We start from the raw sequence: 17,022 nt of genomic DNA, 5'->3' as shown, positions 1-17,022 counted from the left end.
CACCTACCTCATTTGGTCCGGACTTTCGGACTTTTCAGTTTGGTCCGAACCAAAATTGCAGGTGAGAAAGGTGCCTCGGACCACGGTCCGGATCAAAAGACCACATTTTGGTCCGATCAAAAGAGGTGGTCTCGGTCCGGACCAAACTGAACCATGGTTCGGTTCGTTTTGCAGTATGAGAACACTTTTTGGATGGTTTGGACTTTCGGACCAAATACAGGAAGCTCTGGCAGGCTCTCATCGTTTCATAAGACCGGGGAAGCTCCTTAAGGAATAGCTCAGTGCTTACGTGTATGTGAGAGAGAGACGGTGAATGCGCTCAGAGCAGACAGCTGTCGGCTATCAGAGCAGAGAATACATCAGCAGTTTACTTGTTAAGTGGTAGTAAATGTACAGCGTAGGTTTCAGTTTGTCTCTGAATAAATGCTGCAGCTCCTCAAACCCCAAGTAAAGTTCCTGTGTCTCGCACAAAAAGAGCCGCCAAAAACTCTGACAGAGAGGATACGGGAGGACGGGGAAGTCCGTCTACAAACCAATCAGTTACAACTGTCGGGAGACGCAGCGCACGTATGTGATGACGACAGGACGTAGTTTTGTCACGGATAGTTCTTTAGTGCGCTTGCGTAACTGCAGTGTGAAACTAAAACTTTCCGGATCAAATGTATACAATGTAACAAAAACATGAACTTGGTTCGGACTTTCAGGTGTAAAAAACGCCCTTAAACTGTCTGGTTTTGTCTGACCGGTCCAAACCCCAAAGATACTTATAGTTCAAAATACTATGAAGCAACGAAAAGCCTCGTGTTAGAGAAGCTGCGGCCAGAAAATGGATGGCGTTTTTGTTTGAAGAAATAACCTAATCGACGATGAAAACGATTACCGCAGTAGTTTCCGATTAATGTGCTTTGGATCGAATAATCGATTTAATCGACTAATCATCTTGCTGCAAAACGAATTTAGCTACGGGTACAAATAAATTAACCTGAACCTACTTATTTCAGCTCCAATAGAAGGGGGGAAAAAAGGCCAGTCAATTATTAAGTTTCCATTTCCATTGCTTTGCATTTCCATTGTAAATGATTAACTTTCCATTTCCATCGCAATCAGTTGCGATCTTTGCAAAAAGATATTGGATTTGATGGGTTTTAATGACCTGATATAACTAAATAAATTACTTATCTTTCACTCTCTCTCTCTCTCTCTCTCTCTCTCTCTCTCTCTCTCTCTCTCTCTCTCTCTCTCTCTCTCTCTCTCTCTCTCTCTCTCTATCTCTGTCTCTGTCTCTCTCTCAGAGGGTCCAGAGTATGAGTACAGTGGCAGTGAAGAAGACGATGACGAGGTGACAGAGGAGGAAGGAGAGCCCAGGTAAAAGCCTTTCTTTCACACTAGGCATGATGACATTGAGAGATTTCATCACAAGAGTGTGATGAAAGACACACCCGTGCAGTGGGTAACCGATTCAGAGCCGCAGCAGTGGCCGCAGATTTCCATATGCAGAACGTATGTGGTATCAAGCGCACACGGTCAATGAATCCAGGCCAACATGCAAACAGTGTCTCAGAAATGTGTGAAAATGTATCCTCGCCAATCACCATCATTACCAGTGCTTATCGGTGGATTAACACTCACGTCATTATCAACTCTCCCGCTGCTTAACCCTTGTGTTGTCCTCGGGTCAAATTTGCCCCGTTTTCAAAGTTTTTATATCAGAAAATATGGGTTTTCTTTGAATCAAAATGCCCAAAAATAACACGGATGCATGGATGATCTTTGCACGTAAAATGAATAATTACTTTAATTGAATTTTGGGTGTTTTATTCAATTTTATAAACCTGTTTAAGTGGTTTTAAAATAGTATCGTGACTAAACTTTGACATAAACCAGTCTGTGATTCACTCAACATCCTTTTGATCTTAACTATTAGTCAAAATAATTCATAATTTCTGCTTTTTTAACTCAAACATTAGGTATAATGTCATATAAATTAGTTTTATTGACCATGAATTTAAAAATAAAATGTTGAAAAAAGTGACAAATGTTTTAAAAAGTGTCAAAAGCGTAAAAAAAGACCCCCAAAAACGCTCCAAAAAAAAGCACCAAAAATTCAAATTCACTTTTGACCTGGATGGACGACAAGTTCAGGGTTGACGGGAAGACAACACAAGGGTTAAATGTGCTGTAGGTAGGATTGTGAAGATCCAGGACTTAGCCAAAAAATTTGAACATCGACAACTTCTCAGTCCCCTCCCCCCTTTCTGCTAAAGCCCAAAACGGTCTCCTAAGCCCCTCCCCCCACAAGGGAGAATGAATGCATGTGCATAAGCAGTGATTGACAAGCAGTTAGACACCACCCCTGGCCCTGATTGGTGCATCTGAACAGGGAGCGGTGGATTTTTGCAAATCGCGCTACAGGCTGTAGGAGGTGCCAGGTAGGTTTTTTTTTTTTTTTTTTTTTTAATGACCTGCTTCATGTAGTTCTACTGGAACATAGGGTCAGTTTCAGCAGAAAGTTAGTTTTATAAGTCTTACCTACTGCACCTTTAAGTGCTCCTCACACGCACAGCTAGTGGATCACTACAGGGAGTGTGTGTGTGTGTGTGGACAGATGCACTAGCCTCTCTGTTGTCCCTGGACGTCCAACAGCAGATGGCACTAGGAGCTGAGCACTTTCTCCTAGGATGAGCTTTAAGTGTGTGTTTGTGTGTGGAACTGTGCCCATGGCCATCTCATTGCTGAATTCACAGCGCTTTAGTACCTAACAGTCGCCGTTATTTCCACTTAACGCCGTTTTTCCTCCCTCTCTTTCAGCTCCATCGTGAACGTTCCTGGCGAATGGACGCTGAGACGGGAGTTTCTCCGTTTGCAGACGGAGGATCGTGAAGGGGGCAGAGAGGGGGGCCATGGGGGAGCTGGGGGTCAACAACGACAACAGGTAGGCATCGAGGTCCTGTGCAACCTTTTTCCACGTTCGTTCATAATAAGCAGTATATTTGCAATCCTGGTGATGACGGCATCAGTCAAGTGTGTGTATCTGTGGATAATTGATAAATTGTTTCAAGCTAGAATGTCAAACCTACACTGGTTTCTCAATCGAGAGGATTTCCTGTTCTTAGTTTTGTTTTTGTTTGTGTCAAATGTGTCAGTAAATCTTTGGGTTTTGGACAAAACAAGCGAGTTAAAGACCACGCCATGAGGTGTCTCAGAAGTTGTGGATGGCATTGTTCCACTTCACTATTTTCTTTACAAATCATAGACGAAATGATGAACCTAACCGAGACAATAATTGGCAGGTGAATCGATAAGGATAAAAAAGAATTGGTAATTATGTCCACTTGAGCTCTAATCCCATTTCACACTCGGCAATTAACCTTTAGTCTTGCTAAAGTTGTAGGTGTAATTGGCTCATATCACAGTTGGAACAGCAGGCCATTTCACCCTGGATCCAAGTCAAACATTATTCAGTTGTTGGTTTTACTAGTGCAGAAGTTAACTTGGTTGACTTTGGCCACGTCCACACGTACAAAAACAATCTTTTTTTCCCCTGTCTTCCCTGGAACAAACAGGCCAAACGGATCCATTGTAAGACTCAACACGCTACTTCATATTCCAGGCCTATAGGTGGTGCTGTTTCTGCTTCAGAAATTCACCAAAAACGGAGAAGAAGAACATAGTCTCCAGTCACTCCCGATCATAACATGATAGACTATAATAACTTTCACCACTGCTCATTTTATAAAGGCCGCCGCAAGAAAACGTGTCTTTGTTTACATTGTATAATGTGCTGTTGGATTGCTTTTTATTTTGCAATTCTGTCTGCCATCGGACATGATTGCAGCGCGCTAGCTAGCAGAGCTAACGTTAGCGCGCTAACGCTGCTAGCAAACATTGGCAGTCAAACAAACATCAACGATCCAATGTCTCTTTGATAATCGACACGTTTCTCTTGTGGTAGCCTTTCTACAATAAGCCGTGCTAAAAGTTACTATAATCCGTTCAAGGAGTTGATAAGCAGACAGATTAGCTAGCTAGTTGATAAGTTGTCTACTTCCACTTTATAAACAGCTAACCGTAGCAGCTAACGTTAACATTACGTCCCTGCTGGAGCGTCAGCTACTTTAGCCATGTTTAACGTTAGCTACATAACATTAGTTACATAACATTAGTTACATAACGTTAGCGGTTGAGGGGTGTGGCGACGACATCATCGATACGCACGTATGCGGCTTCACCGTCCAAACGAAGCCAAAAGGGAGCCGTTTTCGAATTTTTTCACCCTGGGACCAGGTTTCAAAAAAGTGCGTTTTCAGGCAGTGCGTTTATAGGATTCGTTCGGACGATTGGCCAAAAAAAAGCGTCTCTGTGTGGATGGCCCCTTAATATATATAAATATTTAACCTTAAAATCGAAGACTTCAGAGTGTAAAAAGCCTACTGTGCCATTTTTCTTATATGTATTTTAACTATGATCCTACTTCCTGTTGAGGCATTGCAGCAGCACAGGCAGCAGTTGGCGGAGCAGGAGCGATACAAGCAGCAGTTGCTGGCCGACAGACAGAAGAGGATCCAACAGCAACATGAACAGCGGCAAAAGTTAGAGGACGTAAGTGCTGTTTATTCACACTCTCCTTCTGTATTCACTCAGCCTTTAGTGCAGGAAAATATGCGATAACATTGAATATCGCGCTAACAATATTATTTGCGTTAAATAAAACAGACATTAAAGCGTACCCTGTTCTTTTCAGTATTCTGCTGAAGTCCAAGAAATTGCTTGTTGAATTTAAAACAAATGAAAGGAAATCCTTTCCAACAGTCTTTTATGTAACAAAGTTAACATTAATTTGAATATAAAAGGCACCATTAAAAACGTTACAGTTACATTTTAAAGTGCAGTTTTCTGCTCATATTTTCTTTCAACTAACACAAAAAAATCTCTGAGCGTCTTTGGCGATGTGTTTATTGCGCCAGTTGATATCATGATGACGATAAAAAAAAAAACGATCTATTGTGCAGCCCTAGCAGGTTGTACTCCTTAAAGGTCCCATGGCATGAAAATGTCACTTTATGAGGTTTTTTAACATTAATATGAGTTCCCCCAGCCTGCCTATGGTCCCCAAGTGGCTACAAATGGTGATAGGTGTAAACCGAGACCTGGGTATCCTGCTCTGCCTTTGAGAAAATGAAAGCTCAGATGGGCCAATCTGGAATCTTCCCTTTATGACATCATAAGGGGAAAGGTTACCTCCCCTTTCTCTGCTTTGTCCGCCCAGAGAATTTGGGAGAGAGAGAGAGAGAGAGACATCATGGCTTGAAAACAAGCAAAGCATGGCAGTTGGTCAAGGCCACACCCCCACCCTCCACCTTGCCCCCCCCCCTCCTCAATAGCATTTAAAGCTACAGACACAGAAATGGCACATCCTAAGGAAAGCTCATTGTGGGACTGGCTCTAGTGGCTGTTATCCTGCACCAAGACTGAATTTCGGGAAAGAGACTTCAGATACAGTATTAGGGGACCACTAAGGTCTATATAAAAGAGACTTCAGATACAGTATTAGGGGACCACTAAGGTCTATATAAAAGAGACTTCAGATACAGTATTAGGGGACCACTAAGGTCTATATAAAAGAGACTTCAGATACAGTATTAGGGGACCACTAAGGCCTATATAAAAGCATCCAAAAAGCAGCATGTCATAGGAACTTTAAGAATGTCAGCAAAATGCCCACAAAAAGAAAATTCATACACTGTGACTAAGTGAACAATACCATTCACACATGCCAAGAAATAGTTTTGTAAATGATGTTGGCTTGTCAGGGTGTGTGTTGTTGTAATCACCAGTACTATTTGCTGTTTCCAGCAGCAGAGGCGGCAGCTGGCAGACTGCGCCTTCCAGTGGGCGGAGCTTCAAGAGATTTTTCTTGGGGAGGAGTCTGATCCCCATGACAGCAGAATCGTATTGGATGAGAGAAACAGGAGGAGTGACAGGAGACAGGTAAAGATGAACTCGATACAGATTCAGGGCCTTTTCACACCTGAAAGTCCGGACCAAGGTTCATGTTTTCGTTACATTGTATACATTTGATCCGGTTAGTGTTGGTTTCACGTCACGGTCATGCAAGCGCGCTAAAGAACTAATACATGACATAACTACATTCTGCCGTCGTCACATACGCGTTCCGTGTCTCCCGATACTTGTAACTGATGGGTTTGTAGATGGACTTCCCCGTCCTCTCATATCCTCTCTCTGCGTCAGAGTTTTTCCAACTGACTGCTGCTCTCCCCGTGCCACTGCGGCTCTTTTTTGTTCTGTTGCATTGTTGAGAAGCGAGACACTGGAACTTGACTTGGGTTTTGAGGAGCTGCAGCTTTTCTTCAGAGACACACTGAAACCTACGCTGTACATTTAGGCTACTAAACTGCCAATTTATTCGCTGCTGTGATAGCCGACAGCTGTCTGCTCTGAGCGCATTAACCGTCACTCTCTCTCATGTATACACTAGCGCTGAGCTTCCCCGGTCTTATAACACGACAATAGCCTGCCAGAGCTTCCTGTATTTGGTCTGAAAGTCTGAACTATCCCAAAAAATGATTTCACACTAGAAATATGTGCGTGCATGCGTGCGTGTTGCTCAGAAACTCTGTAAGCTCGAGGTGTGTTTGACGCATGCTGCACTGATGCAGCGATTGCACCTGTCAGCCTTTGTCTCCCAGCTGATTTAAAAACGCTCTCCTCGACGCGGCGAGCCAGAAGAGAGTTTTTGAGGGCAGATGCTATAACTCATAATTTTATAATTATGAACATTGGAAGACAAAACTTTTTGAGATGGAAAGTGGCCTTTTGGACACCTTTCTATCAACTTTAATCCCATCATAATGCAAGTGAGTGTTCTCATTTATTTTTATTTTTTTTTAAATACATTTTACAAGTACGTGGGTGCTGCTTGAATAAAACCCTTGAAGAATTCATTATATATGAAAAGCGGCTCCATATATAGTAACAATTGAATACGTTTCATGAATCCTGTTGTTCTGCTTCTGTTCTGCAGTTTCCTCTTTTGAAGGTTTTTACTTCCATAAAGTTTCTATAAAAATATTTTTTATGTTAAAACATAATTTCATAATCATACAGATCGGTGGAAAATAAAAAAAAATCACCTTTACTGTGAGAACGTGTTACAAAGCAACTGTACCCGTCATTTAAAAAAAAAAAAAAAAAGACAGCTCTCTCTTCTTCAACATCAGAGGTTCTTTTTTTAAGTTATTCATTTGAACACGTGCGTAATGGATCTATCCCACACACCAGTGCGTTTCAATAGGTGTATATTAATACCAAGGCGCATGTTAGGAACTGTGATTTCTTCATGTAGAAGACACTGTATTTCGATGCTATTAATATCTGTCTAGTTATATTATATGTCTGTCTGTGGGCTTGTGTGTGTGTGGCAGAGAGCTATATGTACGTATTAAATTCTGATTACACAAATTGCCTCTAAGTCATTAAGTTCAGCATGCTTGATGGATCTATCTGACGCTTCATTAAGTTTTAATGCATCTGCGTTTAATTATGCGACAGGTTCAGTGAGTATGAGTGAGTGTATTTTGTCAGAGGAAGAACTCGCCTTGGTGCAGCGGTTTCCAATCATTTCACACATTGATTGATTTGGCGAGCATCACATAATGTATTTCAGGGGCGTGTCCGTGGCTTAAAGATGAGCGACGTGGCCGGGTGCAGGGTTTGAATCGCCACACTGCTCGGGGACAGTGACTGATCAACTGTGTTGAAAAACCAAACAAAAAACCACTCCCTTAACCGCTTCGTTATCATTTGCAAAAGGGGATAGTGTGAATTCCCTTTAACAGACGGGCAACCTGTCTATGGTCTACCCTGCCTCAATGGATGCTGAGAGATGTCCTGCCCCCCTTGACCCAGATAAGTCGGTATAAAAAATAACTGGTTGGTTATGTGGTTTGCAGTGTCACTAGAGCTGCTATTTGTTACAGTGGTCGTGTTGGATTCAATTCAATTTGAGTATCAAACCATAATGAGTTATCTCAAGACACTTTACTGATAGAGTAGGTCTAGACCACACTCTATAATTTACAAAGACCCAACAATTCCAGTAATTCCCCCAAGAGCAAGCATTTAAGTGCAAAAGTGGCGAGGAAAAACTTCCTTTTAGGGAGAAACCTCGGCAGACCCAGGCTCTTGGTAGGCGGTGTCTGATGGTGCCGGTTGGGGGTGCGATGAACAGTGGCAATAATAGTCACAATAAAGATGATGGAACTATAACTAGAAATAGTAGTTGTAGTAGTTCATGGCGTAGCAGGACACTGCAGGACGTTACAGGGCGTAGCAGGGCACTGCAGGGCATAGCAAGACGGAGCAGGGCACTGCAGGGCATAGCAAGACGGAGCAGGGCATAGCAGGGCGTTGCAGGGCACTGTAGGGCATAGCAAGACGGAGCAGGGCACTGCAGGGCATAGCAAGACGGAGCAGGGCACTGCAGGGCATAGCAGGGCGTTGCAGGGCACTGTAGGGCATAGCAAGAAGGAGCAGGGCATAGCAGGGCGTTGCAGGGCACTGTAGGGCATAGCAAGACGGAGCAGGGCAGTGCAGGGCATAGGAGGGCATAGCAGGGCGTTGCAGGGCACTGCAGGGCATAGCAAGACGGAGCAGGGCACTGCAGGGCATAGCAGGACGTAGCAGGGCGTAGTAGGACGTAGGAGGGCACTGCAGGGCATAGCAGGGCGTTGCAGGGCACTGTAGGGCATAGCAAGACGGAGCAGGGCACTGCAGGGCATAGCAGGGCGTTGCAGGGCACTGTAGGGCATAGCAAGACGGAGCAGGGCACTGCAGGGCATAGCAGGGCGTTGCAGGGCATAGCAAGACGGAGCAGGGCATAGCAGGGCATTGCAGGGCACTGTAGGGCATAGCAAGACGGAGCAGGGCAGTGCAGGGCATAGCAGGGCGTTGCAGGGCACTGCAGGGCATAGCAAGACGGAGCAGGGCACTGCAGGGCATAGCAGGACGTAGCAGGGCGTAGTAGGACGTAGGAGGGCACTGCAGGGCATAGCAGGGCGTTGCAGGGCACTGTAGGGCATAGCAAGACGGAGCAGGGCGTAGCAGGGCACTGCAGAGCGTAGCAGGTTGTAGCAGGGCATAGCAGGGCGTGGAGCAGCAATATCAGCGTTTTCTTTGCCTGATAACCGATAATGTTAGCTGCTGTGTCTTAGCCCCCCAGTAACGTTAACCGGTGCGGGCTGACCTAATGTAGCTCCCGTCCCCTGGCAGCAGCCGGGAAGTTAGGGAGGCTGGCTGTCTGGAAGAAGCACAGCCCATCAGGTGTCAGATCCCAGCCAACTGGTTTGTAATTAACGTCAAGGATTTTAAATAGGGATAGACCTATTATCGGCCCCTGGACGATTATCGGGCCGTTTTTTGGCAGTTAGCGGATGATCTGTATCAGCGTTGTATTTGCCTGATAACCGATAAAGTTAATTAATTAGAAAGTGCGCTACTTTGGCTCGGCTACAGCTCTGTGTCTGTCCCTCTGCTTCTGTTTCACTCACCACTGAGTCTGACTTAATGTCCCGCCCACAACACTATCTGACTATCTTTTACTGTGTATTATGTTGTTATGAAGACACTAAGTAGAATCCTTTTGAACCATGCGCCCGGCGCACTGACCCTTTTTTCCGCCGTCAAACTAGTAAAAGTGGATTTGGACACGCCCTAAACGCACCTGCGCAAGGTGCTTCACGCAAGGCGCTTAGATCGATAAAATAGGGCCCTTTTGAGTGTAATGTCTCAAAGAATTGGATGGATCGCCATGATGAATTGGAGGAATTGTAATCACTTTGTTGATTCCCTGACTTTTCATCTAGCGTCAAAATGGCCATTTGTCCAATACTTTGGTTTAGAATTGATTAGCAGATGCTAGCATGCCAACACGTAAAACTTAGATGGTGAATATGGTCTACATTATACCTGCTGAACATCAGCACTAAACATTGTCACTGTGAGCATGTTAGCATTCTGATGTTAGCATTTAGCTCACCTTGGACCTTTGACAAACTGAGACATTTTCTTTTACCATTTTCTGACTTTTTATAGTTTTATATAGACCAAACAATTCATCTAGAAAATAATCAGCAGATTAATCGATCCATTTTTAGTTGCAGCCCTAATGCTCACCTCGGGTTATGACTCAAACTTTTGTCATCAAAAGTACAAAGTTCATTATGGAACTTTTGCCATCCAGTTAAGCTGCCATTTCAGCGTAAGCTCTGTCGAATGTGACTCTTAAGATCCAAGCTGAACAAACATAATTTAGAGGCACCCACCAGTAGCATAACATCAACATGAACATAATTTAGTGCACCAACTGCAAATATTTAAATAGAGTAGATTGTATTAAACATTGTAAATGTGACTAAAATCCAGTTGGGACTAATAACATACAAGGATTTTTCAGGAGAAATTCAAGAAAGAGGTCATAATGAAATATTTAGAGTTGAGGGCGTTGGCTCAAAGCTGCATGTCATCTTGCACACTCTGAATATTTCAGTTCCCACCTCTCAGAATTCTGCTCAAGACCTTACTTTACCCTAATTAAAGTAAGCCTCTGAGCGTGTGTTTGTTTTGTTGTTGCCAGTGTTTTGCTCTTCTTGTGAGGACCGTACAGGAATACAAAAGTGTGGAACGAGAGGATTTTAGAATTTGAATTAAGGTAAAATGTAGTTGTTAGGGTTAAAAGAAAAAAAAATGTCATCGAAGTCTTAAGTCAAAACCGTGTGTGTGTGTGTGTGTGTGTGTCTGTCTGTGTCTGTCTTCAACAGGACCAGGCAGGCAGACAGCCGAGTGCCGATGTGTCAGTGAGGCCTCTGGACTCCGCCACAGAGCAGGTAACAAACCTTCACTCTATATTTTTTACGTACTTGTCACGACTTCCTCCATTTTTCATATGAGTGAGGGAAGGTGGAATTTATTTTGAAAGATTCCGACTGTGGGCTGATTCTTCGTGCTGCTGATAGTTTTAGTCAGTAACACCCATTGCGGTGTGGGCTTGTGTATGGGAGTGTGTGTAATAAATGTTATTACTTTCGTTCTTTCTTTTGTGGATGATTTTTTTGTAAGGTTTCTATCTCTTAGGTGTTCGTTTCTTTATGTTTTTCATCAGTTCTACATGTCTTCCAACATTTGTGTTTTTCATATACGGCCTAATTCCCTACTTAATACGTTTGCCGGTTTTACCTGTTAACCCTAACGTAAGAAGGGACACGGTGTGTTTGTGTGTCGAGGAACAATAAAATGCTAATGATAGAAATTATAGTAGATGTGGTTGCATTTTCTTAACGAGCTGGAACAAGAAGTACAAGCGAAATGATTGAGTTGAATAATCGATTGGTCAATCGACAGAAAATCTGCAACAGTTTGTATTTAATTGTTTATTATATGTTATTTTCCAAGCAAAAATGCCAAACCTCTTGTTCCACCTTCTCAATTGTGAGACTGTTCTGCTTTTGGTTGCCTTTTGCCATAGTAAACTCAACATTTTTGGGGTTTGGACTTTAGGTCGGACAAAACAAGACATTCAAAGACATCATCTGGGGCTTAATGAGTTTGAGATGAGCATTTTTCTGACATTTCATAGATCAAATGATTAATCGATTGTTGTAGAAACTGATCTGCGGCTTTTATATATGAATAAAAGATGTGGTGACTTCTCAAGTAGCGATGCTCCCACTTTGATGATATGAGTAGATCACTTTGTCACTGACCCCAAAGTAAGATGAAAGGAATTGAAAGGGTGCTGATAGACGAAGAGGAAAGGATGATAAGACCCTGCAATGGAGCAGGGAAGAGAATAAAAAGGGAAAATCAATAATCTCCGAGTGTCTATATGCTGTACATATTTTAAATGATAAGAGACAGACAGTGTGTTTGAGTCAGGCTCTGGATGCCTGAAACCCCTGCTGGGGCTGGAAAAGTTCATCATTTTTGAAGTTCTCATTCGAGCAGGCAGTGCAAGATTGGAGTTTTTAATTCTCTATTTGTCTGAAATTTCCCAGACAACAGTGACATATACCGCACTGTACCGGCAGAGTCAGATCTTGACAAGCTTTTAAGCCAGTGCTTATCACAGCATGCCATCACTTTTGTTTTAAAGCCTTCCCTCTCCATCTCTCTCTCTGTCTCTCCGCTGATCCCAGCATGCCTTCTCTCTCCTTTCCTCCCTCATTTCCTCCCTTTATCCCCTCCCTCCGTCGTTCACAGCATGTAACCTCTTTTATGTTCCGCATCTCTCTTTCGACTCGTCTCTCAGTTTTTCTTCCAAAACTGTGACTATGTAACTCAGTAGGTGTTTCCGACATACAAATCCCTAAACCGTGTCTCTTTTCTTTCTCAAACACTTTCTCTCATCCCCAAGTTCTTGATCTTTCTGTTCTCGTCTCCTGTCTGACACGTCGAGCCCTGGTGTTATGATTGTGTGGTATAATGAGAGTTCCTCTTGATTATTACTCCGTAGCCTGTAGATTCAAAACATGAAAGAAATTGAACGTCATTAATTTGAAAAAAGTGGTAAAGGATGATTCATTTTGCGATTATTTGTTTTTTATTATGGCTCCAGCCCCCTGCAGAACTACACAGATGGAAGCATGGATATACATATTATGTCTGTTACAATCACAAACAAACTGTCAGGGATTCACTTTGAGATTACTCTTCATTTGGCTGTATGATTTTCATCTCTAATATGCAAAAACAATTATAGTAAACTACTGTAACTTAAAGGTCCCACGGCATGAAAATGTCACTTCATGAGTTTTTTTTTAAACATAATAATATATAATAAAGAATAAGAATGCCTAGTTGCTCTTTATGGTAACTTACACAGTGATAAAGAAAATAAAGATTTTCTCAAAGGCAGAGCAGGATACCCAGGTCTCGGTTTACACCTATCACCATTTCTAGCCACTGGGGGACCATAGGCAGGCTGGGGGAACTCATATTAATGTTAAAAAACCTCATAAAGTGACATTTTCATGCCATGGGACCTTTAAATTAAATATCAGATGGACTAATTTGAGTATTAGCCGATATATTTTTATTTTTGTCTCCCTCTTTATCACTGTGTAAGTTACCATAAAGAGCAACTAGGCATTCTTATTCAAGTCACCATTCTTTAGTGGTAATTTGGATGCTACATTGCAGATAGCTGCCATAGAGTGTTTGGTAATATAGTTGTGAAAATAGGTCTTGTTCCCAGGGACCAAAAAAGCTGTCCTGTTACCATGGCTAGGGTGCTGTTGTTAGTTGACTGTGTGTCCTCTCATTCTCAAGAAACAGCATTAAAAAGCTGGTGCTTTCCCCTCCTACAGCAGCATTCCCATACATCTCATCTCATCTAGTTGGCATGTGGCAGCCATGTTCATGTCTGAGGTGGACAGAATGATGACACACAAGGGTTGTGTTTGAAATTGCATACTAACGTACTGCGTACTACATTCTCTAAGCATTTACTGCATACTGCATACTAAAAGAGCTATGCGCAGAGGCAGTATCGTAGCCTGTGACAGGGGTCTTTAATGTTTTTTTAAGCCCAGGACCCCTTAACTGAAAGAGAGACGGATCAGGGACCCCCTACTACATATATTGTATAAAATGAAGTTCCATATTAAACTGGGCCTACAATAACCTGTAAGGCACCCTAAAGCCTTTATACATAGCCTTTTTGCATAGAATACTAAGCTATTAAAAGCCTAATAATTGATGTTTTAATGTTAAAACATACATGTGGCACAGTGGGTTAATTAATTAATCAACTATCTGTTGATGGCTATTTTAGTGACTACCTTGCCAATACGCCAGCAAGCCTATCATCAGTAGGAATTTATATTTGCTAGTAATATGACTTTTACATTTTTGAAAAAAAACTCTAAAAACAATAATTTGGCAGCCCCCCCTACATTGACTCTGAGGACCCCCTAGGGGTCCCGGACCCCCTGTTGAAGATCCCTGGCCTATGAGGTTTACCCGAGGCGCGATTATTCCTAGTACCCAATATCCTGCCGTGACGACGTGAAATATAGTTGCCGATGTTTCACTCTAAAGGCCTCTTTACAGTCGCCGCACCCGACCTGTCGCGCGCCAATGTAACGTAAAAATGACGTAGACCACTCTATTTTTTTCAGCGGCGCACGACAAAGCGGAAACAGGAAGCATGGACGAGTTTGAGGGCAACCGGATGCCAGGACTCTCAGAGTGACTGCAAGTCTCTGTTGTAAACTTACTGGGTTAAGATGAGTTCTTTTTGTTATGGTGAATGAAAAAGGCTTGATCCGACAAAGTAGGTCGTCGAATCGTTCAGACATTCCGAAGTATTCAAAGTGCTTTCTTCTCCTTCTAGTCCGTAGAAATAGCAAAGTCGGTAGCCTTTCCTCATTAGCGCCACCTCTGTTCAGGAGAAGACTGCATCTAGTGTCGCGACCACCACGCGCGAGTATAAACAGTTACGGCGCTCCCATGACGTCACACTGGCGCACGACAGGTTGGAAACTGCGAGTATACCGATTCTCTAAGGAGGCTAATACATTGTTAAAATGAAAATATCTTTGATGATTCATGCAAGATTAGAATCTTTTTGAATGGCACGTTTTTAAGGGGTGGCTGTGGGTCAGAGGTAGAGCGGGTCAGCCCTCAGCCATAAGATTGGCGGTTTGATCCCAGGCTCCACCGGGCCACGCGTCGACACTGAACCCTAAGTTGTTCTCCGGACGCTGTATGTGGCTGCTGGGTTAAATGCAGAGACTGAATTTTGCTACATTGTATCATTGTATGTCACGAATAATACAGATTTGTTCTTCTTCTGAACGATTAAGTATGCCGTTGCCAGCAGACTGTTTACATTGAAGTATACTCAAGCAAAATGACGAGTAATGTAGATCACGAATGTAGGTCAACATTACCTCTTCCACTCAATTTAATATTTTCCGGTATTATTTTCAGGCAAATTAAAATGACTATAACTATTTTAGTGTTAAATATGTTTGCGACAGTACATTATATATGTGAACTCCCACGCTTTTGCTCTTACTGTACCTTAACGCCACTCACCATCATTCGTCATTATTTTATCTAACGGGCCGATTATTTTAACCGCCTGCCTCGCAGTCCACCACGGCCCAGTCTGAAGAGATGCAATTCATTTTGGGGCGGTTGAGAATGTCGATTAGGCTCACGTATCATCCTTGGACATTTTTGCTAATCTGGATACATGACGATACATCCGGGCATTTCTCGCATACACATAATCTACATACTATGCCGTTGGAACGCACTACATACTCAATTTTCCAGCAACCTTAGTATGAATATCTTAGTATGTTAGTATGTGATTTCAAACAGAGCTCAAGTGTTTCTCTCTGCTCTAGTGGTGTTAGAGAAAGTACCTTTCAGGGTTACGATAGTAGTGAGGAATTGGAGTGTGTGTGCATCTCTGTGAACTTCCTGGATGAGTGAATACTGTGCATAGTGCAGTGCATACATACCGTATAGTACACAGACTCCTTCCAAGAGTTTGCCTCTGTTGCTCTACTGACTGAGATAGACAGTAGTGTCTTACATTAATATATATTTTCATTTGTATGTGCCTAGCCTCAGGGCAAATCAAACCAAAAAGGCTTCTGTGTAACTTTATATCCACTGGGCTGTTTAGGCAAGCCTGGAGCTCAGTCTCTGTGCTGATTTGCACAAACTTCAAATCATTTTATGACTAATGTACATAAATGCAACATCTATGAAAAATGTGCCATCCTTTTTTTTTAATTCACCCTCCTGGAAATATAAAATGGCTGTTATTTTACAGACAAGACAATCAAGAGTTGTGAGATGTAGATGACGGCAGTGCTTCTTTATTTGTGCTTTTATTGCATTTCCTCTGGAGGAAGTTGTGCTTGCAAATCAGATTCTCCAGCCAGAGAGCCAGCTGCTGTCATATGTCCAAGCTGCATTGCCAGCGCTCGACTGATTGCCATTTAATGAGTGTTTTCTGTTTGTCCCCGTTTTACACCGAAGAAGTGAATCAAATCAGCGTTGTATGTGCTGCTTTGATTGTGTGTCCCAACACGCGTGATGATCCAATGTATGCTCTATAATGTCTTCATGCAACAACCATTGCTTGTTTTGTCAGTTTCTACAGAACCTGGGAGTGTCCATTGTGTTCAAAACTAGCATGTACACATGCACAACATCCACTTCCTTTGCACTGAAAACTTATGAATAGCATATTCACCACATATTTCTTATTTTTATACTCTTTTTACTGATCCCCAATGGGGAAATTACAATTTACACTCTTGTTTGTTAGAACTTGTTAGCTCTTAGAGAGAAGACACACCAGCCCAATAATCGGGCGTCGGGCCGTCTGGCGAGGTCCGTGACTCGAGTCTGTTCGGTGTGTCCCGTGCCGTCGGCCGTCCGAGGAGCCGTCGGCATTCATTTGGGCCGACCCGACATGTTCAGTCGGGAGAGGGCAGTCGGGACTCACCTGGGAATGGGGAGCGGATGAGCCTCTCAAAATCTGACGAAAATCTTTTAAACTGACCTTTGTCGATCTGAAATGAAGACAGATTCAGCAACTGCATGGCCTATTTCTCGCTTAAAATGTTTTCAGAAACACGTTTCGGTGAACTATTTTAGTACAATATGAGATCGTATTCTGAACAAGCCGCCATGACAGTCTGGCTGTGAATTTCCGGAGAAAAAAGAACCACGTGACGCGTTCGTCCAATCAGCTGCCGGTCTTCATTTTCTGGGAAATAATCAGACTGTTAATGGAAACAATACAGAGCAGTGCCGCCTGCTGCTATGGAGACGTATTACGTTTCGCGCACGCGCAGAGCGTACGCTCAAGTCGGCGTCGCCTCAGTGTGTTCTGAGGAATTTTTTGGACCTCAGGACCCGACTGATCAGTCTGACTGGCTTTTCTGCCGACGGTCGGCCCGTCTGGCTGGTGTGTCAGGG

General features: G+C 43.0%; 1 protein-coding gene across 4 annotated transcripts in view; it reads left to right on the top strand.

Moving 5' to 3' along the window:
• Positions 1–17,022, top strand: part of si:zfos-2326c3.2 (mitogen-activated protein kinase kinase kinase kinase 4) — a 101,241-nt gene that overhangs the window by 40,508 nt on the left and 43,711 nt on the right. For 2 of the 4 annotated variants that reach the window (XM_031280099.2, XM_031280097.2), the window contains exons 11-15: positions 1,293–1,365; positions 2,809–2,932; positions 4,483–4,599; positions 5,854–5,988; positions 10,836–10,901. In XM_031280099.2, the coding sequence (XP_031135959.1) occupies positions 1,293–1,365; positions 2,809–2,932; positions 4,483–4,599; positions 5,854–5,988; positions 10,836–10,901 (515 nt within the window). Of the gene's footprint in view, positions 1–1,292; positions 1,366–2,808; positions 2,933–4,482; positions 4,600–5,853; positions 5,989–10,835; positions 10,902–16,189; positions 16,380–17,022 lie in introns of all 4 variants that reach the window. The other 2 variants (XR_004898448.1, XM_031280098.2) reach the window with 2 other exon arrangements.

This window comes from Sander lucioperca, chromosome 1, assembly GCF_008315115.2.
Source record: "Sander lucioperca isolate FBNREF2018 chromosome 1, SLUC_FBN_1.2, whole genome shotgun sequence".
Lineage (NCBI taxonomy): Eukaryota > Metazoa > Chordata > Actinopteri > Perciformes > Percidae > Sander > Sander lucioperca.
Note: the sequence above shows the minus strand (reverse complement) of the source record. Positions and strands in the feature narration are given on the sequence as shown.